This window comes from Canis aureus, chromosome 28, assembly GCF_053574225.1.
Source record: "Canis aureus isolate CA01 chromosome 28, VMU_Caureus_v.1.0, whole genome shotgun sequence".
NCBI classification, from domain to species: Eukaryota; Metazoa; Chordata; class Mammalia; order Carnivora; family Canidae; genus Canis; species Canis aureus.
Window position 1 is genome coordinate 30,888,887 of NC_135638.1, and position 27,472 is coordinate 30,916,358.

Below are 27,472 nucleotides of genomic sequence, written 5' to 3' on the forward strand. Positions count from 1 at the left end.
TATACATAAACCTAAAGCATCTACCATGTGGCCAGGCACTGTTCCAATGTTTCACAGTTATTAACTCATTTATTGCTCACAATAACTTTGTGAGATTGTACCACTATTATTTTCATTTTACAGATAAACTGAGGCATGGAGTGGTAAAGCAGCTTACCCAGCTAGTTAGTGGCACAGCCTTGATTTGAACTCTGGCAAGGTGGTCCCAAGTCTCTGCTCTTGTCCCTATGCTATATTGTTTGGCAATCATTTATTTAATAATTAAGTACAATCAAAATCCTAAATATTTATGACTTCTTTCCCATTTTCTGACCACTTTTACAAAGTTGGATAATATTTTTACCATACTCATATATTTTTATTTTTAAAAAGTGGTGACACTAAACTCAGTAACAAATTTAGTTTCACTGATTCTTTCCGACCCATCTGGAATAGAATGGACCCCCGTTAGCACATTCCATTTCTACTACACAAAACTTCTGAAGGTTTCTCATCTCTTGTATAAAACTTACCGATAGTCAGGTCATGCACTGGCTGAAACCTCTTGTCTGTAAACTGTAGCAATAAGCATGATTTACCAACACCTGAAAGTTAGAAAAAAAAATAATGAGACATAACTCACAATAATTAAGAAACACTTTACAAAGTACCTAGGAAAGAGGCAGCTAGCGTTTCTGGTGCTCTGTGAACAGTCTACCAGAATTTCTCGGTGCTCGAATTTCTTGAGAAATCACAAGATTGATGATTTAGGTGGAAGGTGTTTGACAATCTAAAACACCTTTTCATCCTTTGTTATTCATTTGACATTTTAATCTGAAAGGTAAAACTGGCAGGAACTCCTGCGAGACAACCAAACAGGTCCTCCCAGTAGCCCCTACCACAGTACTCCAGCAGTTAAGAGCTCAAGCGCTTTGTTTTTTGTGTAGTAGTGAGAATACTTAAAAACAAAGTAATCTCTTTTTGTAATTTACCTTACTTTCCTACAAACAAACAAACTGGCAGTTAAATGTGTGGGATCTACTTTGCTCTATCTTCTGGCTAATTCATTTCAGGATCAACTCTACTCCTTTTTTTTTTTTTTTTTTTAAAGATTTTATTTATTGAGGGGGTGGGGAGAGAAATGTATTTATTTATTTATTTGTGCTTGAGCAGGAGGAGGGGCAAAGTGAGGGGCAGAGGGAGAAGCAGACCTCCTGCTGAGCAGGGAGCCAGGTGTGGGGCTCCATGCCAGGAGCCTTAACTGATTGAGCCACCCAGGCTCCCCAGGATCAACTCTGATCTGAACTGCATCCCTTCCCTCTGCCACCTAATTTCACTTCATTAATATCATGAATAACTTCCACAGTCCTAAATTAAGGACAAATTTTCTGTATTTATCTTACTCATCCTCTGAGAACTGGTTACTGAACACCACAGCATCTTCCTACTCATTTTCAGGCCCTCATCTTCACATTAGACCAAGTCGGCTTCCTTGACAGCATCCTGCATTTCATTCATTCTTTCACTCAAAAGGCTTTACTGCATGCTAACTGTGCTCTGCACTTGGGACTTGAAGATACAATCATGTGGAACGCTTCCTTCCTTATAGTAGAGTACAGGCAGAGAAATTAAACAGAATGAATGCCAAATAATCTATACGAACTGCAACTTGAAATAATTATAGTAACTGCCAGTTGAAAGAAGAGAGTACTATGAGGAGAGTAACAAGATTGATTTAGACTGAAGGGCTGGAGAAGGTTTTTCTGAAGAAGTGAAACTTAAACTAAGCTGTTCAAGGTCTTCCAGATTATAAACTCAATGAGAGAAGTATGATGAATATCTTGCTGTCTTAAGGCAGAGGTAAGGCAGTTAAGAATTTCGCTGAATGATGGGCCCTAGTGTCAAATGTTACAAAGACTATCAAAATGCCCATTATACAATTCGAAGAAATGTGTGTGCATGTGGTTATGTTTTGGAAAATACTTTATTTGTTCAGTTTCCTGAATGTTTTCACTAAAAATAAACTGGAATTTCAAAACATTTGACCTTAGTTTTCTTTTTTCTTTTATTCATGATTTCTTTTTTACATTACAAAATGTGTAAAGCCAAACTCATTTTATCATATTTCTAGCTCCTCTGAATAGACTCTCAGATCCAGGATAGAATGGGAAATTATTTTTTAAGTGTAAGAGTACAAAATAAGTGAACATTTGAGTATGAATTTTCAGGGTTCTTTTTTAAGCTTTAAAAAATATTTTAAGTACAATCAACCCCTCAATGTGGGGCTCAAACTCATGACCCCAAGATCAAGAGCCACAGGCTCTACCAATAGTCAGCCAGGTGCCCCAAGGGTTTTGTGTTTTTTTACCCCCTAGAGAGGGAAAGGGGGAGGGGCAGAAGACGTGGGAGAGAGAATCTTAAACAGGCTCCAAAATCCTGAGATCAGGACCTGAGCCCAAATCAAGAAATGTACACTTAACTGACCAAGCCACCCAGGCACCTCTCTTCCACCCCCCAGCTTTTTATTTTTTAAAAATATTTTATTTATTTATTCATGAGAGACCGAGACCCAGACAGGCAGAGACACAGGCGGAGGGAGAAGCAGGCTCCATGCAGGGAGCCCGATGTGGGACTTGATCCCGGGGCTCCAGGATCACACTGCAGGCCAAAGGTGGTGCTAAAACGCTGAGCTGCCCCCCCACCCCCCCGCCCAGCTTTTTAAAACAGACTTTAAGAGCAGTTTTAGGTTCACAGCAAAACTGAGCAGAAAGTACAGCAAGTTCCCATCTACTCCCTGCCCCACAGGAGCACAGCCTCTTCCATCATCACTATTTTCACCAGAGCCACAATACTTGCTATAATCCACGAACCTACACTGACTCATAATTATCAAAGTCCATAGTTTACATTAGGGTTCATGCTTGTTATTTATTCTATGGGTTTTGACAAATGTATAATGTATTTACCACGATGGTATCATATAGAATAGTTTCACTGACCTAAAATCCCCTATGCTCTTCTTACTAGTCCCTCTCTTGCCCCCAATCCCTGGCAAACTACTAATCTTTTTACTGTCTCCATAGTTTTGCCTTTTCCAGAACATCAAATAGCTGAAATTAACAGTATGTAGCCTTTTCAGATTGGCTTCTTCACTTAGTAACATGCACTTAAGATTCCTGTGTCTTTCATTTGTCTTTTTTTCTAAAGATTTTTATTTATTTGAGAGAATGAACAAACAAGAGAGAGAGGGAGAGCACGAGTGGGGAGAGGAGTGGAGGGAGAGGGAGAAACAGACTTCCCAGTGAGCAGGGAGCCAGCTGCAGGGCCTGATCATGATCATGATTGCAATCATGATCATGACTGAAGCCCAAGGCAGATGCTTAACCGACTGAGCCATCTAGGCACCTCTCTTCATTTCTATTTGTAACATCCAAAATTTTCCCATATGGTATAGAAAAAAATAATAATTAATTAGAAATCAGGTATTTATTACTGAGAGACCTCAAGAATCATCTAACAGACTGGTAAATCATTTAAGTGATACGAGAGCCTAAAAATCTTTCTTATCTTACAAAAGAATGTATTGCTTTAGTGATACTAATAACACTTATTCTGAGCAAGTGCTAGTTAAATATAGAAAGGCTAGCTGTTTGGTTCTTCACTTAAAGATTCCATTTCTTTCTATAGGTAAACAAAATATCTTTCAAGTTAGAGGGTTTTGGTAATTTGCACACTTTGTAGGACATCCTTTAATATTTATCCTTTCTATAATATAAAATTGGCAAAAATTTCCAAGGTTTCTTTCACCAATTTTCCTACGAGTCTCTCTTAATCCTTTGTATCAGATAAGTTCTTTAAAGGCATCTTCCATATCTTTCCTCTTCTTCAGCTGTTTATTACCCTAAATATCAGATCCCCACTCGTCAATGGCACTATATGGAATTCAAGCAGTGCTCCAGTATTTACATATTTTGCAGGACTTGTAACTGATTCATCCTTCATTTTCATAGAGAATGACAGTCAAATATGTTGATTTTCCTGAGGGGAGACACTTAGAAAAAAATAATTGAATGAGGAATAGTTTAAGTGGCAAATGAGTATTTTCATGTTATTAAATGATCAAAAACTCTGAAATCTTTAAAATTTATGATTCCCAACAACAGATAAACTTACATAAAGGTACTCTTGTGCCAGGTATTGTTCTAAGCAATTTACACATGTCAGCTCATTTAATGCTTAAGAATGGCATTAACATAGCGGTTACGATTTCTGACTCCAAAGACATACCACACTCCTTGGGTTCCAACCCCAGCCTTGTCAATCACCATCAACAGAACCTCAACTTAGTTATCTTCTCAGTGCCTCACTTTCCTAATCTATAAAAAATAGGATAATAATACCTATTTCAGATGTTTATTGGGATTATTAAATGACTTAATACATTAAGTGCTTACAGCAATATCTGGTACATAGTAAAATTCAATAAAGAATTAAAGAAATGTTTGTTATTACAATTAAAATTACTTTCACTTATTACCATGTCTATGTATACTTCAAACTCCCTAAAAGAAGTACATTTTATTCATTTTCAGTTTAACAACATGCACTTTCATTGCATACCAAAATTCAAACTTTCTAGAAATATTTGAAGATGTACCATGTTTTTTCTAAGGCTAAGAAACTGGGATATCAGTAAACAATAAGATAAAGGCCCTTGCCCTTCTGGAGTGAGAAGGGACTATGAAAAAGCTTTAAAAAAAAATATATATATATATATATATATGTGCATGTTTGTATATATGTGTATATACTGGGGGAGGTGGAGGGTACAGATGGATGAAGAGGACACAGTAGTGTAGAGTGTAATGTGTTAAGGTACAGAGAAAAAGCTGAGCAAATATATGGGACCTGGAATGTTGGGAGGAGGGGAAGGAAAAAGAGTGTGGTGTTTAAATGAGGTGGTCTCTCACTGGGAAGGGGAGATTTAAGTAAAGACTTGAAGAGGTGAGGAAAGAGGCAAGTGGATTACTGAGAGAAGAGCACTTTAGGCTAAGGAAACAGCTAGAGGAAAAGCTGTGAGGGGATGTTTGGAGAAACTGCCATGAGGCCAAATCCAGCCATAGCTCAGAAGGCAGGGGAGAGCCCTTGCCCCTAAAGAGGTAAGGTTGCAGACATCACAGGGCCTTATCACATAGACCCCACAGGGATTTTAAATTTTACTTGTGATAAAGTAGGTGATTCATTGGAGGTTTTGAGCAAAAGAGTAATATAATTTGACTTAAGTTCTAAAATAATCATTCTGGCTGCTACAATGAGAGTATAAGCAGTTGGTTAAGAAGGCTTTCTCAATGAGGCAAGAAATGGCTCTTGGACCAGAGCGGTAGCAATGGAGGGGTTTGAAATGATTGAATTCTATATGCAATCTGAAGCAGAGCCAAGAGAATTTGTTGATAGTGTGGATGTGGGTTTTGAAAGAAAGAGAATTGCATTCAGAATGGCTCCAATATTTTTGCCTGATCAAACGGAACAATCAATGAGGATGGGGAAAATTTTAAGTGGATCAGGAAAGACTATCAATTTCACTTTAATTATTTTGATTTTAGATATTTATTAGACATCCCAGTGGTAAGGCTGGGTAGGCAACAAAATATATGAGTTTAGACTTCAGGAAAGATGTTGAGGTTGGAGATATAAATTAGAACTGTCATCATAAGATGCTATTTAAAGCCACAGAAAGAGAGGGAAAAAAGACATGTTTGTTTTATATAATAGCAGAATTAAGCAGAAACACAGCAAACGTAAAAGTGACCTCTCTCAATTCTTCTACCACTGGTTTTCATTTTATACCTGGAATCTCCAAGGCCTTCAAACATCCTCTTCTATCTCTCCATGCAGACAGACTCCTAAGGCTGGTTTCTCATCATCACAGATGCCTTCCTTCCCTGACCATTCTATGTGAAGTAGCTCCCAATCACTTTCTACCCATTAGAAGTTTTTGATCTTTACCAAAAAATCCCCAAATCCCTATTAGGTCTCAACCCCAGAGGTTCTGACTGAATTGTCAGCATTATGCAGTGCTTAAAAGCACTATCTGGGTAGCCTTTGATGAACCACTGACCTCTGTGGGCTTTTTGCTATGTAGAAGCTTTTTGGTTTGACATAGTCCCACTTGTTTCTTTCTTTCACTGCTTTGCTTTTGCTGTCGGATCCAAAGCTCATCACCAAGACCAATGCCCAGGAGCTTATTGCCTATGTTTTTTTCTGTAAGTTTTATGGTTTCAGGTCTTACATTCAGGTCTTTAATCCACTTTGAGTGAATTTTTGTGTATGATGTAAGATAGTAGTCCACTTTCATGCTTTTTTTGTATGTGGCTGTACAGTTTTCTTAACACCATTTATTAAAGACACTGCCCCTTCCCCCATTGTCATAAGTGGCTCCTTTGTCATAAGTGAGTTTGCCATGTGTGTGGTTTATCTGGGCTCTCTATTCTGTTCTACTGATCTTTGTGTCTGTTTTTATGCCAATACTATACCATTTTGATTACTACGGCTTTGTAGTAACACAGTTTGAAACCAGAAGGTATAGTGAAGCATCCAGCTCTGTTCTTTCTCAAGATTGCTTTGGCTATTCACTCTTGATTAATACAAATTAGTATACTCAATAACGCTACTGTTAGAGTTCCTACCATGAAGTCACCTCAGCTTTTTCTATTTTTTTTTTTAATTTTTATTGTTTTTTTAGCTTTTTCTTTTACTTTGGATCCACATCACCATCTGCTCAGACAATACTGTGGTGAGACCTGAGTAACTAAATACCACATGAATGCCGAACAATTACAAGTAATACTCATTAAACTGCATTCCTAAAGCCTCACCCCAGAGATTCTGATTCAGGAACTTTTTGCTTGGACCCAAAAATCGAATTAATAAGCCCTCCAGTGATTTTTTTTTTTTTTTAGGCAGTGTGTCCTTCACAAGTAACAATGGCTTAAGTGCCAGGTATTCTACTTAAGGTTTATTTTCTTAGTCCCAAATTGACTTCTACCATTACAAGGTAATTTTTAAAATCATAAAACATACAGATTTTATTTAAAATAAAAAAAGCAAAGGTATGAAAAGTACCAGAGCCAATTCTTAACCACCAAAGTAGAGTTTTGTCCAACTATCATGAAATTGTGGCTGCATATCTTCATCTACCACACTTGACTCTCAAACACCAAATACAACAAAAGTTCCATGAATGAGTGACCTATCTCATGACTAAAAGTAACCCATTGAGGAACCTAGATTTTATCTTTCTCATTTTGTTTGTTTGAGCGATCTCTTTTGAGGAATCTGGCTAAAAGTTTATCAATTTTGCTGATCTTTTCAAAGAACTGGCTTGGTTCACCAATCTGTCCTATTGTTTTTTTTTTCATAAGAACTGTATGTTTTAAAGTCATACCAAAAAACTGAAAGACCTCCAACACAGATCATTGAGATGTGGTGAGCTGGCTAAAATATTAGTTTATTTTGCAAATATAGAAAATTTTATTCTTCTTTGCACTAATTTTCCAAATTGAGAAACGTAATGAAAAAACAAAGTCTGCTCTTTTTAAACAGAAAATTAATAAAAATCAGCATAGTATATTAGAAAGAACACAAGGTGTGTTCTACAGTTGAAACACCGGTGTTCAATTCCATCTGTATCATTTCATGACCTGTGAACGTGGAAAAACTAGATATAGAAACTGCTCCATTTCCACATTTCTAAATTGGGAAAAAGAAAATAAAATACAGTATTCCTACTTCAAAGGAATATCATAAAGCTCAAATGCAAAAATTTCAAATTTTACAAATTCAAAAGTTTTAATAAAAATGTTGAGGATTCTTCAAGATGAATGCAGCTAACGTGCAAATCTCCAACCAAACCCATCTGATCTTGAGTTCAAAATTTTAAACACATCTTTTCTAAAATTAACTGAAGAAAATATATAATATTTACAAACCTAAAATTTTCTTATAAATAAAATGACTCAGAGTTGTTTTTACTCTACTGGTTCTCCATACATTGTCCTTCCTTACATCTAAGACAACAATCCTTTCAAATATTTCAATTAGATACTGATCTGGTTCCTTACTATAGAAGGTTAAAGAATGGCCCCCAAGGAGATATGTCCAAGGACTAACCCCTAAGAACCTGTGAACGTGACCTTATGTAGAAGAAGGATCTTTGCAGATATAACTAAGGATTCTGAGATAATTTCAGTCTGGATTTTGGCTGGGGCCTAAATCCAATGACAAATGTAGTCATAAGAGAAAGGCAGGGGGAGACAAAGACAGATAACACAGGTGACAAGAGTACATGAAGACAGAGGCAGAGACCGGAGTTATGCTGTCATGAGCCAAGGAACACCCAGAGCCACCAGAAGCTACCAGAGGCAAGGAAGGATTCTCCTTGGAGCCTTCAGAGGGACAGCCGCCCTGCAGATACCTGGATTCTGGACTTCTGGTCCCCAGAACTATATATAAGAGAAGTTTTTGTTGTCTTAAGCCCTAAAACAAGTTTGTGATCATTTGTTACAGCAGCCCTAGGAAACCAATACACTAATGAAGACTCATCTTTCATTCCTCCTCCTCCTGGGACTAGTATGTTGTTAGTCTTCCAAGCTTGTTGACTTCATCTGTAATAATTCCTACTGTAATTAATAAAGGGCCTCAAATGCCAGAAATATTAAGAGCAGTGAGGGAAGTGGAAGCAGGGAATATAGAGCATTTATCTGAGAAATGTCAGTGAAGGCTAGGAGGAAAGGTTAGAGATAGTTACTCAAAAAGTACTTATGAAGTACTTAACTATATTCCAAGCACTACTAAAAATAAATTAGTAATAAAAGTAAGGAAAATAAAGTTTCCAAGAGCATGTAGCTTTCAAAACAAAAGACATCTTTTCCCTGAAAATGGAAGTATGGAAACAAGTATGCTGACAAGGCTGAAGGAGTTGCTTTAAAGAATCAATAAAGTAAGGTGTAACTGGTAGGGTCAGCCGGTTGAATGTCAGACTCTTGATTTGGGCTCAGGTCACGATCTCAGGGTTGTGGGATAAAGCCCAGCATAAAGATCCACATGCAGTGGGGAATCTGCTTCTCTCCCTCTGCCTCTGCCCCTCCTCCTATGTGCCCCCTCCCCCTGTGTGCACAGGAGCGTGAGCAAGGGCAATCTCTCAAACAAATAAATCTTTAAAAAAGGAAAAGAATCAATAAAGTGAAAAGGAAATAGGAAGTTGTGGGAATACAGCCCTCCTTCCCTTGAAGCAAATCATCTACTATCACTTCTGTATCTTTAGTTTACAATATTAAAGTACACCAAGTAATTTAAACTCTTATGGGATAAGACCAAAACCATGAAAATGACTGAAGCAGATAATGCAAGTATTTATTACACATCTGGCTGTTTGCACATATTTATTTAGCATACTTTAAGTGTTCTTTCCACAATACTCAGTGACTTTTTTTTCCACTTAGCTATTAGCTACTTATCTTTACAACTTAACTCAAGTGTCATAACCCCTAGGAAGCTTCTGTGATACATACTTATCTTCACAAAGTGAGCTAGGTATTCTTCTGATTTTAAAATATAGATTTTCCAGCTGTGTGTATAAAATAATATAACTGTCTGGTTTCAGGGGAAAAAACAGTATCTTCTGCTATAAATACTAGATGCCGAGAAGCACTAATGGCCTTCTTTGATGATCTCACTTGCCCTGGGTATGGCACAGACACTAGGAAACCAAATCTAGACCTGAGCTCAAGACCAACAGATGAAGTCAGGCCTCAATGAGAAGCAAAATTCACTTTTAAAAACAGGTTTAGGAACAGCTCCAACCCTATTATTTGTTCAGCCACCATATGCTGAGGACCTATGATGGACATAGCATAGTGAATGAAGAAGCCTTAACTTCATAGCTTATTCCTTACCCTGCATTCTTTATGAAACCTCTTTGCTTTTACCTCTCCTAAAGATTTTTTTCCCCTTGTTTTTCACCTAATGTCCTTTTTCTGTCCCAGGATCCCATAGAGGACACCATACTACATTTGGTGATGATGTCTCCTTATGCTCCTCTTGGCTATGACAGTTTCTCAGACTTTCCTTGTTTTGATGACCATGACAGTTTTGAGGAGTACTGGTCAAGGCATCGTAGAATGTCCCTCAAATGGAGTCTGTCGGACCTCCCCTCCCCCATGACTGACTGAAGTTACTGATGTTTGGGAGGAAGACCACAGAGATGAGTAGATTTTCTCGCCTGTACAAAGGTACCTACTATCATAACAAGGGTACATAATACCATGGATATGGCTGACTACTGTTGATCTTAACCTTGATCACCTGCCTGAGGTAGTTTGACAGGTTTCTCCATTATATAGTAACCATGTTTCCTTCTCTTTCCATACTACATTCTTCAGAAAGAGGTCACTACCCATAGCCCACTCCTTTGGGGAGTGGACCTTACCAAAGTTTTAATCACTGACCTGTTTCTCTTTGTTTGTCATCTTTCACCACCATGTCCCACTGCCCCTAGCCAATCTTCTGCCTTTACACAGTGCCTTAACATTATCATGTATATTTATTACTTTTATACTTAAAAATAAATGAAAAATTGCCTGTATTTGAAGTACTCTTCTGAAATGGGAAAGTGCCTGAAAATTACCTTCATCTTTAATTTTTTCACTCTCTATAACATCCTTCCCCTAAGCCTTGTTAATTCCAACTCTCACCAGTAACCACCCCTTCATTTTCACTATCACCACCTTAGATAAGGCCTTTATTACCTCCTACGTGGACCACTAGAATAACCATCTAACTATACTCCACCTTCCTAATCTGTCCTACATATGACTGCACCAGGGATAGATGAGAAAAGAAGGCAGAAGGAAAGGACTGAATTTAACATCCAGAATGTCTCTGCCACTGTATTATAATATGAATATATACACAAGTGTGTGTATTTAGCTTCTAATGTAATCATAACTCTGGTCTTGTACTCTTTTCTCTTAAAAACTTCTACCTTTTCTACTGTCTACAGAATAAATTTCAAATTCAACCGGCCTCTATCACAGCATAGGTCCAATACATTTAATGATTTTATCTTCCCAGTCTTATTTTTAGTAACTGTCTGCTATGAGACTATACTACAGTTAAACTTGATGATTTACACTGAGGAAGGTACAAAGTGTGGCACTTAACAGATGTACGATAAATGACAACTAACTTTTCCCATTTTTACATTTTGTTTATGATTTCTACCCATTTATTCTAAACTCTACCCATTTTTCAAGGACCAGCTCAAATTCTATCTTTTTTTAAATTTCTTTTCTTTCAATGCTCAAATTTTTTTCTTTCAAATGTCATCTTACCCTAAAGTTTCCAAGAAGGAGGACAGGTATTCTGGATTCTGGAATTTTTTATGGAATTTCAGGCTTTCTCTAGTACCTCCCCATCAGTCCTGATCACATCCTATCAGCACTGCTAGACTATACACCCCTTAAAGGCAGGGGCATACCTAATTCACTTTTTAAATCCTTCACAATAGTACCTAGGCCTGTGCTTTATGCTTGGAAACTTTTTTTTTTTTTTAATGCTTGGAAACTTTTATGGTAAAGCCTTCTGCATTTCAAAGTATGCCACTAATTTAGGAGATTTGGATCCTATGTGTGATACTTGAAGGAAAAGCTATTTAAGGTCTCCAAGACTGTGTCTGCTTCTTTGTTTAATGGTAATCATACAACCTACCTTATTCATAAGGCTATTTTCAGGAATACAAGAGATAGCACGTAGACCACATGTCTGTGCTTCTTTTTTCTTCCCCAGGGCCTGAAGGCAGTCTGATACTTTATCCCATGCTAAGGCGATAGTACTCTATACATACTTTATTAAGCACTTATCACATTATTCTTTTATTAACAGTTTACTGTTTATTATCTACTCTCCTCCCTCAGGAACAGCAACATTCACCTTTTTGTATTTTGAAAACCACCCTGCACTGTGGCCCAAGTTAGAAGGCAGATGCTCGGTCAATAGTGGATTAATGTACCACACACACTCACTGAAAAAGGTCATAAAGTGAGACGAGCCTTTTCTACGTAATGATGAACTCCAGTCTATATTTAAAAAAAAAAATCAATTTCTCAAAAAAATAACTTACTAATGATAAATTATTTTATTCAACAGTGAATTTTTCATAGATGAAAATGATGCTAGAGGATGAAAACCTTACTGTGCTGAGTTAGAATTCTATCTCTGCTTATCATTCACCCCTGATTATCATTCACCCCTAACTTAAGTTTAATTTTCCCTTGAAAAATTTGGCTTTTTAGTGTGTACATGAGTTATCAATCAAGTGCCTCCTCTCTCCAAACCTTCATTGCCCTGCTGGAGAGACTAGAACATTTCTCCCTTGCCAGCTGGCATGACGGTTAAGTGTCAGCAGCAGAAGGCAGCACTCCGCACCTCTCCACAGCCAACTTCCCTCAGCACTCCTTCAGGCTGCTTCCCATGAAGGTCCCAACACAGATCCTCCTCATGGAAGGCTTCCCACAGCACACAGACGGCAGCTTTCCAATCCATCACAGCCCCTCAGTGAAATTCTCTGCCACTCAGCAGGCCTCAGCCATGCTCCTCCAAAGAGGTCTGGATGCCAGATTGGCTCCTTCCTTCCGTGCTCTGCCTGGGTCTTGGGGGAGTAGCCATGCTCTCTATGTGCTGTTACTGTACTCTTTAGAGTTCTCTTTATCTCTGAGCCAATTCTCTGTTACCCTAAATCCATGGGATAGTTAATGATTCTTTTTTTTTTTTAAATTTTTTTAATTTTTATTTATTTATGATAGTCACAGAGAGAGAGAGAGAGAGAGAGAGAGGCAGAGACACAGGCAGAGGGAGAAGCAGGCTCCATGCACCGGGAGCCCGATGTGGGATTCGATCCCGGGTCTCCAGGATCGCGCCCTGGGCCAAAGGCAGGCGCTAAACCGTTGTGCCACCCAGGGATCCCATTAATGATTCTTTATATTAGACTTTCCTTGTTCAAATTTCTGTGTGGTTTCAGTCTCCTTGCTGGACTCTGACTGATCCAATCAGTATGGTTAATAGGTCCTTCATTAAGAGAAACCATATTTAATTTGGTGAAGTGGAGGGTTTTTGAATATAAGCCAAATTTAGATTTTCTTAGGGAAGGCCTACTTTTTCTTTAGTGCAATATTTAAAAAAAAATACAAAGCCAGATATAACCTAAATTTTTAAAAACTATAAAGTACAATGGAGCATTTGCTAATTTCCATAGAGAATAAATGATAAAATATTAACTCTAATAGCAAGTAAGATAGCACAATGTGGTAAAAATAACATACCTTTCTTTTCTTCCTCCAAAATGCTGGGACTTTCCCTCACTTGTTTTAATGGTGGAAAACGGCTGGAGTGTTTGAGAAGAATCAGAATGAAGAAAACTGATGTATAACTACCTCTCAGAATCTTAAGAGTCACAATTTGCTGGAAACAGAGTTTTTTAAACAGTAGACTGTAATCATCTAGGTCATGAAATCAATTTAGTAGATCATAACCAGTATAAAAAAAGACCTAGAGAATAGCAAATTTAGATTGCGGGTACTATACAAGGGTAGGTACTGTTTGGAAACTTGTATTTTAAAGAGATATATGGACATAAACATCTGAATGCTGGGCTGTAATCAAATATGTCCTTATTACTGTGACTTGCAAAAACAAACTTGGAAATTACTCTCTAGTGTCTAATCCAACCACCTCCAATGAAAGAATTCATCTGTGACACTTTTGCTAGCATGCACGGAAAAATAAATCAACTGAAGAATCCAGTATACTTATATTCTCTTTTAACTAACGTTTAAAAAGGGCAGCCCGGGTGGCTCAGTGGTTTAGCACCTCCTTGGGCCCGGGGCCTGATCCTGGAGACCCAGGATCGAGTCCTGCGTCGGGCTCCCTGCATGGAGCCTGCTTCTCCCTCTGCCTGTGTCTCTGCCTCTCTCTCTCTCATGAATAAATAAAATCTAAAAAAAAACAAAAAACAAAAAACCGCAACTAACGTTTAAAAGGATAGAGATCAAGGGTAAAATCTGATTGAATTGTCTGTTGGCAATTTAATGTACCTATCTATTCAAATAAATACAACATAGTATCATGCGTCACCCACCAGGTGATCATTCTATTACAGAAACCTCTTTGTAAAAAAGATTTTTCCATTAGGTGAAATTAGGATGACCCTAGATACACTAGTTTGCCAGGGAAGGCTCAGTAACTCCTGTTTTCCCGATAAATTATGGATCAACTTGGATAATAAATTATACAGTTTCCCTAAAGCACTGATTGTCAAAATACGGTCCTCATACCAGAAGCTTCATCATTACCTGTAAACTTGTAATGCAAATGATCAGCCCCATCAGCGACTTACTGCATCAGAAACTTTGGGCTGGAGCCCTGCAATCTGGGTTTTGCCAAGCTGTCCAGGTGATGCTATTGTGCACTGACGTTTGAGAACTCTTGGCTTAGATATAACCAACAAAAATGCTGGTGTCAGTGTCCAATCTTCTTCATTCTTCAGTTTAGTTTTTCAGCTATAACTAATTTAAGCCCCTACATGGTTGGTATAACACAAATAACTGAAAATACTGGAGATATATGTTTCCCCACAGTAGAGGTTAAGTTATCCTGGTTTCCACTTAGTATCTTTTGACAATTATCTGGCTTAGAACAGCTGGACTACATGCCACCTGCCAAATACCCAAGGATCCACTTTGATACAGATGCTCTTTTTTATTGCATCTAAGGAGTCCTGTAATCAAGTTATGCTAATGTACTTTTGTCTTATTTAAAATATCTGCATGGCTTTTGATAGTTAGAAGGTGAAAATAGACTCCTTCCTTGCACACAATGTTATTTGATCATAAAAGTAAGTCTATGAGGTCGGTAAATAGGAATGATAACCTAATTTTAAAGATAAAGAAACTGAGGTTTAAGTGATATGCCTCAAGTAAGAGGCAGAATTGAAACTCCAAATCAGGTTTTATTATTACTATTATTTATTTTGGAGAGAGTGAGAGAAAATGAGTGGGGAGAGGGGCAGAGGGATAGAGAAACTAATAAGCAGACACTGCCCTGAGCATGGAGCCCAGTGCAGGGCTCAATCTCCTGCCCCTGGGATCACAACCTGAGCTGAAATCAAGGATCTGGTGCCCAATTGACTGATGCACCCAGGCACCCCTTAAATCATTTTTCCACTATACCATCCAATCTCAATTTGTTCTCAGATACACTGCAACCAATACCTTTCCTAACTAAAAATAATGGTATCTACTTTCCAGGTATTATCAGTAGCAGTGCCAAGAAAAAGGAGGGAATACTTTGTAACTAAATGACTCTGATAGGGCAGAATGTAATAAAGGAAGAAGGTTAAAAAAAAAATATATGATTTCCTTGACGCTGACTTTACTCCAACATTTCAGTTAATATATCGATATATTATACTTTAATCTGACCATTTTCCTAATCTTTTCAAAAGCAAGGATTCCAAATAAGAACTGCAGCCATCTCAAAATCACATTTCAATGAAGCAGCTTGCAGAGGATACTTTTCCATGATGTTATGGAAGGAAGAAGGTGTTTGGGGATGTAAATGTACACTATAATTATTATACAATAAATCTGTGGTACATGATTTCTAAGTAGTAAGCTATGATATAAATGATATCAAAGTTAAAGGCTGCAAGCAAAAGAACTATTTCATGCAGTTGCTAGATGAAACTGGCAAGAGCCCAAGGAAGCTCATGATAATAGTAACTAAACCAAACTGCTAAATTCCTAAACACAGACTAGGCATCAGTTAACACAATGTTGAGATTAGCCTGTTGAATGAAGTACACAAAATATATACCATACTCAAAATTAGATATTCTTTCTAAGTCCATATTTTTAATGAAAGGTGCTTTGCAGTATCTATCAAAATACAAATATAAATCCTAGTTGGCCAGAGATTTTCCTTCTTACACAAAACCACAAGAATCACGTTATACTGTGTAACAATATTCATCAAGGAGTCATAGGTGAACATTTGTTATTTCTGGCAACCTAGCATCAAAGCATCTTTCTTTGAATTCCCCAGCAGCGAGGGTATAAACATGTGACCTAGACTCAACCTATCAGATGCTCTTGTCCAGAATCTAGAATCTTGAGGGACTGCTCCATTATCAGGGACCATAAGGAGAGAATCCACGGTGGCTACAGTGATGATGAGACCAGTTACATGTCTCCAGCATCTTCTTCAGCAGGCTGTACTGACAGCAGGAATCTGGCTGTGCCTTGCCTTCCTTGGTTTTGCCATTTTCAAGCTGGATTATATTGCTTTTCTATCAATCTATGAATATTCAATCTTCGTAATAAAATCTTCTGCTTAAATTAACCACATAGTAGGTTTCTGCTGTTTGCTACCACAGACTAAGAATAACAGAATCAGTAACTGAATAAATTATGGGTCATCTACACAGGTGTTTAGAAAGAATGAGACAGATTTATATATATGTTAATACTAAGACATACCCTCAAAAGAAAAAAAAATGTACTAAGTGTATAATCCTATTGGTAAAATCGGGAAACACACATACATGCAAGCTTACAGACAGAAAATTTCTGGAAGGATATACAAAACCATTGTTTACTTACATGAGGTGGTATTTTCATTTTTTATCACGAGTATTTATCACTTACACTATTAAAAATATATATATGTGTATATATATAAAATTTTCAAAGGATCTATTTTAATTTTATTTGGGGGGTGGGGGGAAGCACGAGCCAGGGGAGGGGCAGAGGGAGAAGCAGGCTCCCCAATAAGCGGGGAGCCCGAAGCAGGGCTCAATCCCAAAACTCCAGGATTATGACCTGAGCTGATCGCAGACACTTAACCAACTGAGCCACCAGGTGCTCCTCAAAGGATCTATTTTAGCATCAAACACCATATAAGCAATACTTTCATGGGCCTCATCTAACAACGTCCATATTGATGTGGCTTTTAAATAACTAGTAAAACCTTGTGTGGCCAAAAATAGTTACATTAAATGTTGGTCTGTGAAGAAAATTATGACAGTCTGTGGGTAAAATAATGTGCTATGAAAAGGATTTTGATCTCTTTTTTTTTTTTTTAACTCCTAAAAGCCAGTAAAGAATACTAATAAGTCGTACTTTAACAAGATTTATTCATTCAGTTAAGGCTGAAAATTCACATATTCATGCTCAAATCCAACATGGTTTTTCCATTTCTCAGGTAAATTCTCCAAGAAAGGAAACTAGAAGCCAGAAAGAATGAGGGAGAAAAGGCCCCAAAAGAAAGAAAAGATTTAAAGGTATAAAGGGTTTCCCTAGCTCCTGCCAGAAATCTGAGTTAAGGGTAGAAATTTATACCATTCAGAGATGGGGAATAAGGTTTTTCTGATCTATCCAGAGGATAAACAAATCAACTCTTTTTGCCACACAATGCTCTTCACAGTATAGTCCCCAGAGTTCCTTTAGTCTTAAGCCCCCACAAAATCCTGACAAGAACCCTATCATCCTGCCACACTCTGTATAATCTATGGGTAGCTCAGCTCAATTCTCTGTTCTCCACATAACATAAAAGTAGGAACAAAAGCACAAACTGATTCTACAGGATTGTTACATGGGGAAATTATTCAAACAAATGAGATCACGTCTAATAGTATCATACCTGATATATAATTTGTAAAATGGAGTAAAGAGGTACCTAGGATTACTATGAGAACATATATGAAAGCCAAAGCACAACCCTCAATGTTTGCTGAAAATCTGAGTACGTTATGAGCCATTCATTGTAGTTAGAATGAATCCTCTTGATGCTCCTTCAGTACTTTGTACCTGTTGCTATTCTATTATCTTTTAATCCCTGTGGCAAATTGGTCTTCCCAATAGGACAGGATAGTCTTGTTCATTTTTCTAACTCCAGGACTGCCCACATAGTATCTTAAATTTATTTAAAAACAAAAACGAGGGGGGTACCTGGGTGGCACAACCGGTTAGGCATATGACTCTTGGGATTTCAGCTCAAGTCATGATCTCAGGGTCATGGGATCCAGCCCTGCATGGGGCTCTGTACTCAACATGGAGTTTGCCTGGGTTTCTCTCTCCCTCATATAAATAAATAAATCTCTTAAAAAATAAAAAAATAAAAATAAAAACAAAATGAGGGGTGCCCAGGCAGCTCAGTTGGCTGAACGCCTGACTCTTGATTTCAGCTTATCATGATCTTAGGGTTGTGGGATATAACCCAGCATCATGATCTGTGCTGGGTACAGGGCCCCGCTTGGGATACTCTCTCTGTGCTCCTCTCCTGTCCCCTACCACTCCTGTGCGCACCCACACTCTCTTCTCTCTTTCTTTAAAAAAAATCAAAATCAAAACCAAAACCAAATCCAATCCTCTAATCTTTGTATAAATTCCATCCTCCAAACCCTATTATATGTCAATCAAACCTGTCTGAACAGCTCCAGTAACAAACCAACTCACAATTTAACAAGCTCTTTCTTTTTTTCAAAAAGTTTTTGTTTTTAAGTAATCTCTACACCCAATGTGGGGCTTGAACTCATGACCCCGAAATCAAGAACTGCATGCTCTTCCAGCTGAGCCAGCCAGGTGTCCCCTCCTTCCATTTCATACGAAGTTCAAATCTCTTTTACTCATGGTTTTGGTTCTGCCTATGAAAAGCCAAAAAGGGTAGTTTTTTTTTTTTTCTAAGATTTTATTTATTTATTCATGAGAGACACACACACAGAGAGAGAGAGAGAGAGAGAGAGAAGGGCAGAGACATAGGCAGAGGGAGAAGCAGGCTCCACACAGGGAGCCCCATGTGTGACTCGATTCCGGGCTTCCAGGACCATGCCCTGGACTGAAGGCAGGCACTAAACCTCTGAGCCACCCAGGGATCCCCTCAAAAAGGGTAGATTTAAGTCTCTTGTATTTGACAGTCACCTAACTATTTAAAAGTCATTATTACATGCTCCTTTAAATCTTCTCTCTTTTTTTTTTTAGGTTAAAATGTTTCCATTGTATCAGGGTAGGGGGAGGGAAAATTTAAAAAAAAGTTTGAGTTGTTCCTACAGTGTCATGGTTGATATAGCCCTCGTACTATTGGTCTCTTGAGCATAGACTCCAATGTGTAGATACCCCTCTGAAACAAGTTTCCATAATTGAATTGTAGAGTAGAATTATTACCTGCCTCATCTGTACACTATACCTTTACTAACCATCATCACATTTATTCCTTTGTTTTTAATTTTTTTTTAAGATTTTATTTATTCATTCATGAGAGAGACAGAGAGAAGCAGAGACACAGGCAGAGGAAGAAGCAGGCTCCACGCAGGGAGCCCAACGCGGGACTCAATCCTGGGTCCCCAGGATCACACCCTGGGCCAAAGGCCGTGCCAAACTACTGAGCCACCTGGACTGCCCACATTTATTCCTTTGTTGGCTTTTTTACTTATCTGACTCATACTGAACCAAGTCATGTAAAACTTTAAGAGCTGGATATATATTACTTACCAGTTGACCTCCATCTTGTATTTGTATGGTTGTTTTACTTTTTAGAAAGGATTTTATTTATTTCAGAGAGAAAGAGAGAGAGCACACGTGTGCATGGGCAGGGGGAGCAGCAGAGGGAGACGGAGAAAGAGCATCCCAAGTGGACTCCACACTGAGGGTGGAGCCCAATGCAGGACTCCATCCCATGACCAAGAAATCAACATGACCTGAGCCAAAATCAAGAGTCGGATGCTCAACTGGCTGAGCCACACAGGTGTCCCTGTAATGATGGTTTTTAAAGTAAATATAAGGCTTCAATTTCATTAATTTACATTTTGCTAAATTTAGCCAATTGTTCTGCCTGTCAAGGTCATTTTGGATTCTATCTGGTATAATCCACAAATTAGCTCTCTCAATCAAATTGGATTTTATCCAAGTTGTTACTAACGTGAAATGTAAAAAAAAAAACAGGACTAAGCAGCAGCTTGCTACCTCCAGCTTGCCTACAAGGGCAGCCCATTATGGATATAGTTATTCAACCACTTAAAAATCCGTCTAGCTGGTAAACCAGGAGAATTTCTTCATCTTATACCAAAGGTTATATTGAAAAAATATAACAAGTACTTATACAACCTTTACTTAAAAGGCAGATGAATCAATTCACCAAGTATTATATTATAAATCACAATTATTGCTTTAATTTATAATTAATTCATTTCTCTATTTATTAATTTTTATGCCAAGTGAAGTAAAACCTTGACCATCAATGATTTTGGAAACGTGTACTTTTACTTTGACCTTTGAAACAGTAAGACTAAACTGAACTAACAATACTTTCTCCAAAGAGATAAAAAGATTACCTTTGATCAACAGATTCATTTATACTGAAGACTTCTGTAGACCTAAAAAAGCCTGCCTCTTTCCAAGGGGGTTCAAAATCAAGAGAGGTATCTCAAGGTACCAAAAGTGGGTACAGAAGAAATCGAGGAAACAATTATTGATCTTAATACATCCTTCCTGAAGACTAGTGAAAAAGGGCACCTCCTACTTGATATTATTCTCAATCTCAAGTGGCCTGTGAGGATTATCTGAGATAGGAAATAACTTTCCTTTATGGAATCCAAAGAAAATCTCAGGATCAAAGAATTGCCATTTTGCTGATTAATATGTGATCTTATTCCTTCAACCCAAGTAATTACAGTTCGCAGTCAGCAAAATGAATAGCTTTTTCTATCGACAAGACCTCCCTCACTAACTTAAAGATGCTCAACAAATCAGAAAAATTATCTCTAAGATATTACTATTAATAAAGCACTTTGCAGCTTACAATAAGGTACCTGCACACATTTTTTTCACTTCAAATACAAAAATCCTGTGAGATAGATATAAGCCAGGCATTCCTGCTGTCTTTTCCAGATGAGAAAATAGAAGTTGAAGAGGTCTGAACTTCACCAAGGGAACAAGCAAGCAAAGGAGTCCTTGCACTAATCAAGATATTGTAATTACAAATACTAGGCTCTTGGAAAATTTTCAAGAGTGTTGTCTAAGCTAAAATAACCAGAGAGGAATTAGATTAACATATTACAGTCGACCTTTGAACAACATGGGTTTGAACTGTGCAAGTGCACTTATACATGGATTTTTTTTTTCAATAAATACAGTAGAGTACTATCAATGTATTTTCTTTCTTATGGTTTCCTTAACATTTTTATCTTTAGCTTACTTTCTTTGTAAGAATACGGTAAATAATACATGTAACATAGAAAATATTTGTTAATCGGCTGTTTATGTTATTGGCAAAGTTTCCAGTCAACAGTACACTATTAGTAGTTAACTTTTTGAGAAGTCAAGGTTGTAAGTGGATTTGACTTTGTGGGGGTTGGTGCCTCTAATCTCCATGTCATTCAGGATCAAGTGTATTTGCCTTCTATCCTAGATGCATAGGAATTATTACTAAAGTTGGACAAGTGCTAAAGGAGGAGTCATTCATCGATATTAACAACACTGGGGGAAGCAGAACAAGCATGAATACACCACTTACGCTGACATATCAACTGTAAATAAATGGAGGGAAACAAATTACTGACACTTGAATTTCAAAGACAGCTATAAAGTTTGAAAAGAACAAAAACCAAAAACGTATAGCATTGGTGAACAAGCCTATAGGGTACACTTGGCAGGTAATATATTAATTTTACAAGTAGGAAACTCAGGAATTTTAGTTAATTGTTCATGTGCACAATAAGAATTAGTAATAAGTATCTTCTTTCCATTAGACTCTTTCCACATTGTCCTACAAGGAATAGGTCACATTACACATGCTTGGGAAATCTGACTACCATATTGCTTCCTATGTGGGGCATAGTAAGCCAAAACAGGACATAGTACTTGCCTTCTCCAAAAGCCCACGGCAAATGGGCATGCTTGCGACCTATGCCTTGATCCCTGCCCATGTGACTGAGCAAGGGTGGGGACCTGACAGTATAAATTAATTCAATTTGGTCAATGACTGGGGCACCTGGGTGGCTCAAGAGGTTAAGCGTCTGACTCTTGACCTTAGCTCAGGTATTGATCTCAGGGTCCTGAGTTCAAGCCCTGCAATGGGCTCCACTTAAAATTAATTAAATTAATTCATCCATCAATGATTAAATTATCCTAATAAAAGCATCTCAGACCGAATCTTTTAATAAAATAGCAATGGGCTTTATAAAAAACAATGGGCTTTATAAAAAAGTGAAAAAATAAGAATGAGAGTTAATTGATAACTACTCCGAAGAATGACTACTCTGAAGAATGATTTAAATTCACAGCTAAAGCAGATGTGCACACCTCGTACCCACAATTCCACTCAAAGGTTTATCTCCAGAACTTTAGCAAACATGTTCAAGGAGGCAGGCACAAAAATAATCCACGTAGTATACTGTCTTTTAAAACACCACAGACAATCCAGCCTAAAATTTCTTTTTTTTCCCCTTAAGATTTTATTTATTTATTTAACAGAGAGCACTCAAGCTGGCGGAGCAGCAGGCAGAGGGAGAGGGAGAAGCAGGCTTCTAGGAGCCAAAGGCAGATGCTTAACTGACTGAGCCACTCAGGCAACTTGGCCTAAAATTTCCTTAGGCGAAAAGAATGGGAAAATTGTGGTAGAGTCAAACAACAGGATATAAGTAAAATTAAACCAACATAATTTAATTAAAATTAAACCAATCTAGCAATTAATATCAATAAGATAGAACAAAATGTATGAATACCGATAAATCTCCCAAAATAATGCTGAACTAAAAAGTCTGAGTAAAATTCCAATATAAAGTTGAAAAAATATATAAACAATTGTGCACTGTTTACAAATACACACATACATATGTAGTAATCATCTAAAACCTTTCATACAAATAATAAACACCAAATTTAGGAGAGTAGTGAAGAGTATAACAAAGTGCTTCAACTGTATCTGTAATATTTGTTTCCTAAACAAAGCACAAAAATAAACCCTTGGGTCCAAAGAAAAAAGGAGAAATGATGAAAAAGTACACACACTAAGCAAATATGAGCCAAAATAAAAAAAAAGATTAAAACACTTGAGAACCCCAAACTACACTACCAAATAAACAATACATAAGAAACAAAACAAGACAAAACCTCACAGTATGTAAAAGTAGAGGATAACTTAATGACAAAGAATAACTCTTAAAAAAAAAAAAAAAAAAAAAAAAAAAAAGAATAACTCTTCAGTGAGATGCAAAGACCTGAGCCCAGGGGGCACCAGTGGTAGAGTGGCTGCCTTCAGCTCAATTCATGACCCCTAGGTCCTAGGATCAAGTCCCGCATCAGGCTCCCTGTGGAGAGCCTGCTTCTCCCACTGCCTTGTCTCTGCCTCTCTCTCTGGGTCTCTCATGAATAAATACAATCTTAAAAAAAAAAAAAGAAAAAAAGACCTGAGCCCATACACACTTTACCAATTATCCCTAGAATTTACTGGGGGTATAATCACTCTGACAAAACTAAAAACAAAACAAAAATAAAAGCATTGTCATAATAGATGTTATTTTACCCTAAAAGTCAAGACACTATTAAGAATATACAGATATCAAGTCTGATCTGGTGAACACGTATGGAACCCTGAACCAACCGCATACACAATACACTTTTCAAGCACACACAGAATATGTATGTACACATACTGACCAAGTAGCTGGCTACAAAATTAGCTTCAAAAACTAAAGAATCAATACACACAGTCTACATACTCTTACCTATGCAAAAAAAAAGTCAGAAATAGATAATAAAAACACTGTTAAAAAGAAAAAAAAAACATGTTTAAAACAAAACACACATGAGTGCCTGGCTGGCTCAATCAGTAGAGCATGTGACTTTTTTTTTTTTTAAGATTTTATTTATTTTTTCATGAGAGATACAGAGAGAGAGGCAGAGACACAGGCAGAGGGAGAAGCAGGCTCCATGCAGGGAGCCCGTCATGGGACTCAATCCCCGGTCTCCAGGATCATGCCCTGGGCTGAAGTCGGTGCTAAACCACTGAGCCACCCCAGGCTGCCCTAGTAACCATTTCTTATTCAAGTCACTATGACATATATTATCTCATATATTCATTCCATTTTATAGATGAGGGCACCAAGGCAGATTAAAGATGTTGCCCAAGTTCATATAGCTGATAAGGGGCAGAGAAAACACTTTATTCTTGTTTTATACAGGACTTTACTATTTTCTTATCCTTTATACCCATTTTGCATGAGTGGACGTGATGTCTGTTTTAGTAAAGGGGACTGAGGGACTATGTACTTCCACTGCAACTCAACAAAACAAGCGGTTGTTGGTAAGCCAACAAAAGACGTCTATACAGGGTGCCTGGGCAGCTCAGTTGGTTAAGTGTCCGACTCTTGATTTTGGCTCAGGTCAATGATCTCAGGGTTGTGAGATTGAGCCCCATGTCTCCACTTGTCACTCAGCAGGAGTCTACTTGAGATTCTCTCTCCCTCTGCCCCTCCCACTCATTCTGTCTCTGGAATAAAAAAATAAATCTTAAAAAAAGAAAAAAATCTGATATGGAATTTGTAGGAATCAAGAACTACCTATGATATGGGAGAGCATGGACTTTGGAGTCAGAAAGACTTGGGATTAAATTCCAAATGTTAGTCAGTTACTAGCTCTGTGATGTGACAGTCTTCCTTTCCTCACCTGTAAAATCAAGCCTTCATCGTGAATTATTACTGCTCAGATTCAATGAGCCACACCATTAGAAAAAGCCCTTTATGTATAAATATCCTGGTTGTATATTTATATTCTTTTTTTTTTAATTTTTTAAAATTTATTTATGATAGTCACAGAGAGAGAGAGAGAGAGAGGCAGAGACACAGGCAGAGGGAGAAGCAGGCTCCATGCACCGGGAGCCCGATGTGGGATTCGATCCCGGGTCTCCAGGATCGCGCCCTGGGCCAAAGGCAGGCGCCAAACCGCTGCGCCACCCAGGGATCCCGTATATTTATATTCTTCACTACACTACACTGTAGTCTTTTAAAGAGGAATCAGAGGAAAAACGCTTTTCAAGACCATCAGGAATGATTAAGTATATGCGTACATGCTTTAAAAAAAATAATGCGTACTATAATTAAGGTAAACAAGCAGGGTTCTCTCTTTGTATAGCTTAATACAGTGCCTACTTCATAAAGGTGTATACAGAGTCAAGAATTAATATTGCTTCAAACTTTCAATTTACAGTTTCTCCTTAGCCCCCTGTGGTAGGCAGAATAATGCTACTCCCCCCATACAAAAAACTGTACACTCTCATCCCCAGAACCTATACATGGCAAAAGGCTCTTTGCAGATGTGATTAAAATGAGACTTTGAGATGGGATTATCTTGGATTATCCAGATAAATCCAATCTAATCAAACAAGTCTACACACAGAGAACCTTTCCCAGCTTTGGTCAGAGAGCTGAGATGACCCAAGAAGAGTCAGAAAGACGCGACACTGGAAACACCTGGCCTGCTGTTGCTGGGCCTGAAGACAGAGGATGGAGGATGGGGGCCAGGGACCAAGGAAGGTGGGTGCGGTGAGCTCTGGAAGCTGAGAGCGTCACCCAGATGACAGCCAGCCAGCAAGAAAAGGGAGATCTTAGCCCCATGGTGGCAAGAAAGTATATTCCACCAATAACCTGAAAGAGCAATTCGAATCCCTCTAGAAGGGAACCCAGCCCTGCTGAAACCTTGATGTTGGCCTGCTGAGAAACACATCAGACTTCTGACACATGCTGACATGTACATGAACTTACATAACTGTAAGATAATAAATCTGTGTTCTCTGAGCTCCTCTAGCGCATGGTGGTTTATTATGGTAGCAACACAAAACAAATGTACCTTCTTTCTCCCATTTGAAGGAATAAAACTATCACAAATTTTTATATAAATGTCATTAAATCTTTCTTGAAACAAAAAGAAATCAATTAGCCAATGCATGTAGCCTACCCAGTGGAGGCTACCTAGCACAAAACTCATGATTTTCTGAAGCACCATCTCTGTGCCAGGCACTGTCTTGCTCCAAGAGCTTCACTGCAGTATGCATCTATCGACATTCATTTTCTTCCCTTCTCTCTCAGATATGACCAGAAACACACTGTCAGCCACACCCGAAAATTGGAACATTTTGAAGAGCAAACTGAGAGAAAACCTAAAGAGCTACATCATAGCTGTGAAGAGTAAAAACTTAAAAGGGAAGAAATACATAAGTAATTGCCCCAAACGACACTGCTCAGTTTCTTCATCTATAAAATGGTAACCTCAAATATCTTTTGAAGCAATAAAAAACGAAGTTTTGATACCATGTACAAACTATAAGTCTGAAAAATGGCTCATGAAAACCTACTGCACAGATAGTACCCAAAACTAATGTGATGAAGAATTCCATATAAATTCGGCCTGGCTATAACTTACAGATTAACTTAAAAATCCAGAAAGCAGAAAATCTGACAATAGGAATAAAAAATACATTCTAGAAAAATATACACAAAGGCCCATGACGGACCTGCAGATGAATGTCATCATACTACCACTAAAAAACAGTGCTTTTAAAAAATATAGATGTCCAGGACCCACTGCAGGTCTTCTAAACAGCATCTCAAAAAGGATAAGACCCAAGTTGTTTTCATTGAAATATACTGTACGAATTAAAAGGGGGGTGACTACAGGTGAATGACAACAGAGGGAATCTAGCATCTTTTTGCCAGATATCTTTTCAAGTAAAGAACAGCATATATTCTAAAACTTACAAATAAACAAGGCTGATGAACCAAATGGGAAAGTTTCATGGAAAAAGTAAAGTTAGAAAGGGGGACAAGGGAGATCAGTACGTGGTTGCATCTTTTGTAGCAAAGGACACAGCCTCACAGATCAGGATGAGGAAAAAATAACAAAATGGAGCAAGCACAGCTGGGCCAGAGTGAGGGGGAAAACAGCTGAGCTGGCAAAATTTGGATCCCTCAAAAACCCAGCAAAATTACTGGCTACTGCAAGAAATGGAGAGCTGGCGAGATAAAATGGGGGAAGAGGGATCAGAGGGGCAGAGAGAGGAGAAAACTCATTTTGTGTTGGAGCAGGAGCGGTCAAAGAGAACAAAAGGGACGAGCACTGAGAAAGAAGAGAGGGGGGCATTATTTGAGATGAGGACGCAGGCTTATCAGGAGAGATGAAGGGAAAAAGGATGAGACCACCACAACCATGCCTCTATGATTCAATACAAAGTCTTAGTAGCAAGAATTATAATGTTAGGGGAAGCAAGTAGCAAACAAACTAGTTAGGAGAGAAAGAGAAAAGGAAAAGGGCTAGTCACAAATCCTAAAATCAACTACAAATAACATGCATAAAGCAACAACTTAGGTAGACCAGAATATATTTCTAGGGGCACC

At 38.0% G+C, this 27,472-nt stretch overlaps 1 protein-coding gene and 1 long non-coding RNA gene across 5 annotated transcripts in view; both read right to left on the bottom strand.

The window, feature by feature from the left end:
• RAB2A (RAB2A, member RAS oncogene family) overlaps positions 1-27,472 on the bottom strand; it is a 92,013-nt gene that overhangs the window by 59,279 nt on the left and 5,262 nt on the right. For all 4 annotated transcript variants that reach the window (XM_077876853.1, XM_077876855.1, XM_077876854.1 and 1 more), the window contains exon 2: positions 513-584. In XM_077876853.1, coding sequence (XP_077732979.1) covers positions 513-584 — 72 coding nt within the window. The remainder of the gene's footprint in view (positions 1-512; positions 585-27,472) is intronic.
• Positions 12,847-16,680, bottom strand: LOC144300229 (uncharacterized). Its single transcript, XR_013366820.1, has 3 exons — positions 16,020-16,680; positions 14,385-14,521; positions 12,847-13,494 (listed from the first exon to the last, which is right to left on the bottom strand). It is a non-coding gene; the product is annotated as an uncharacterized LOC144300229 (long non-coding RNA).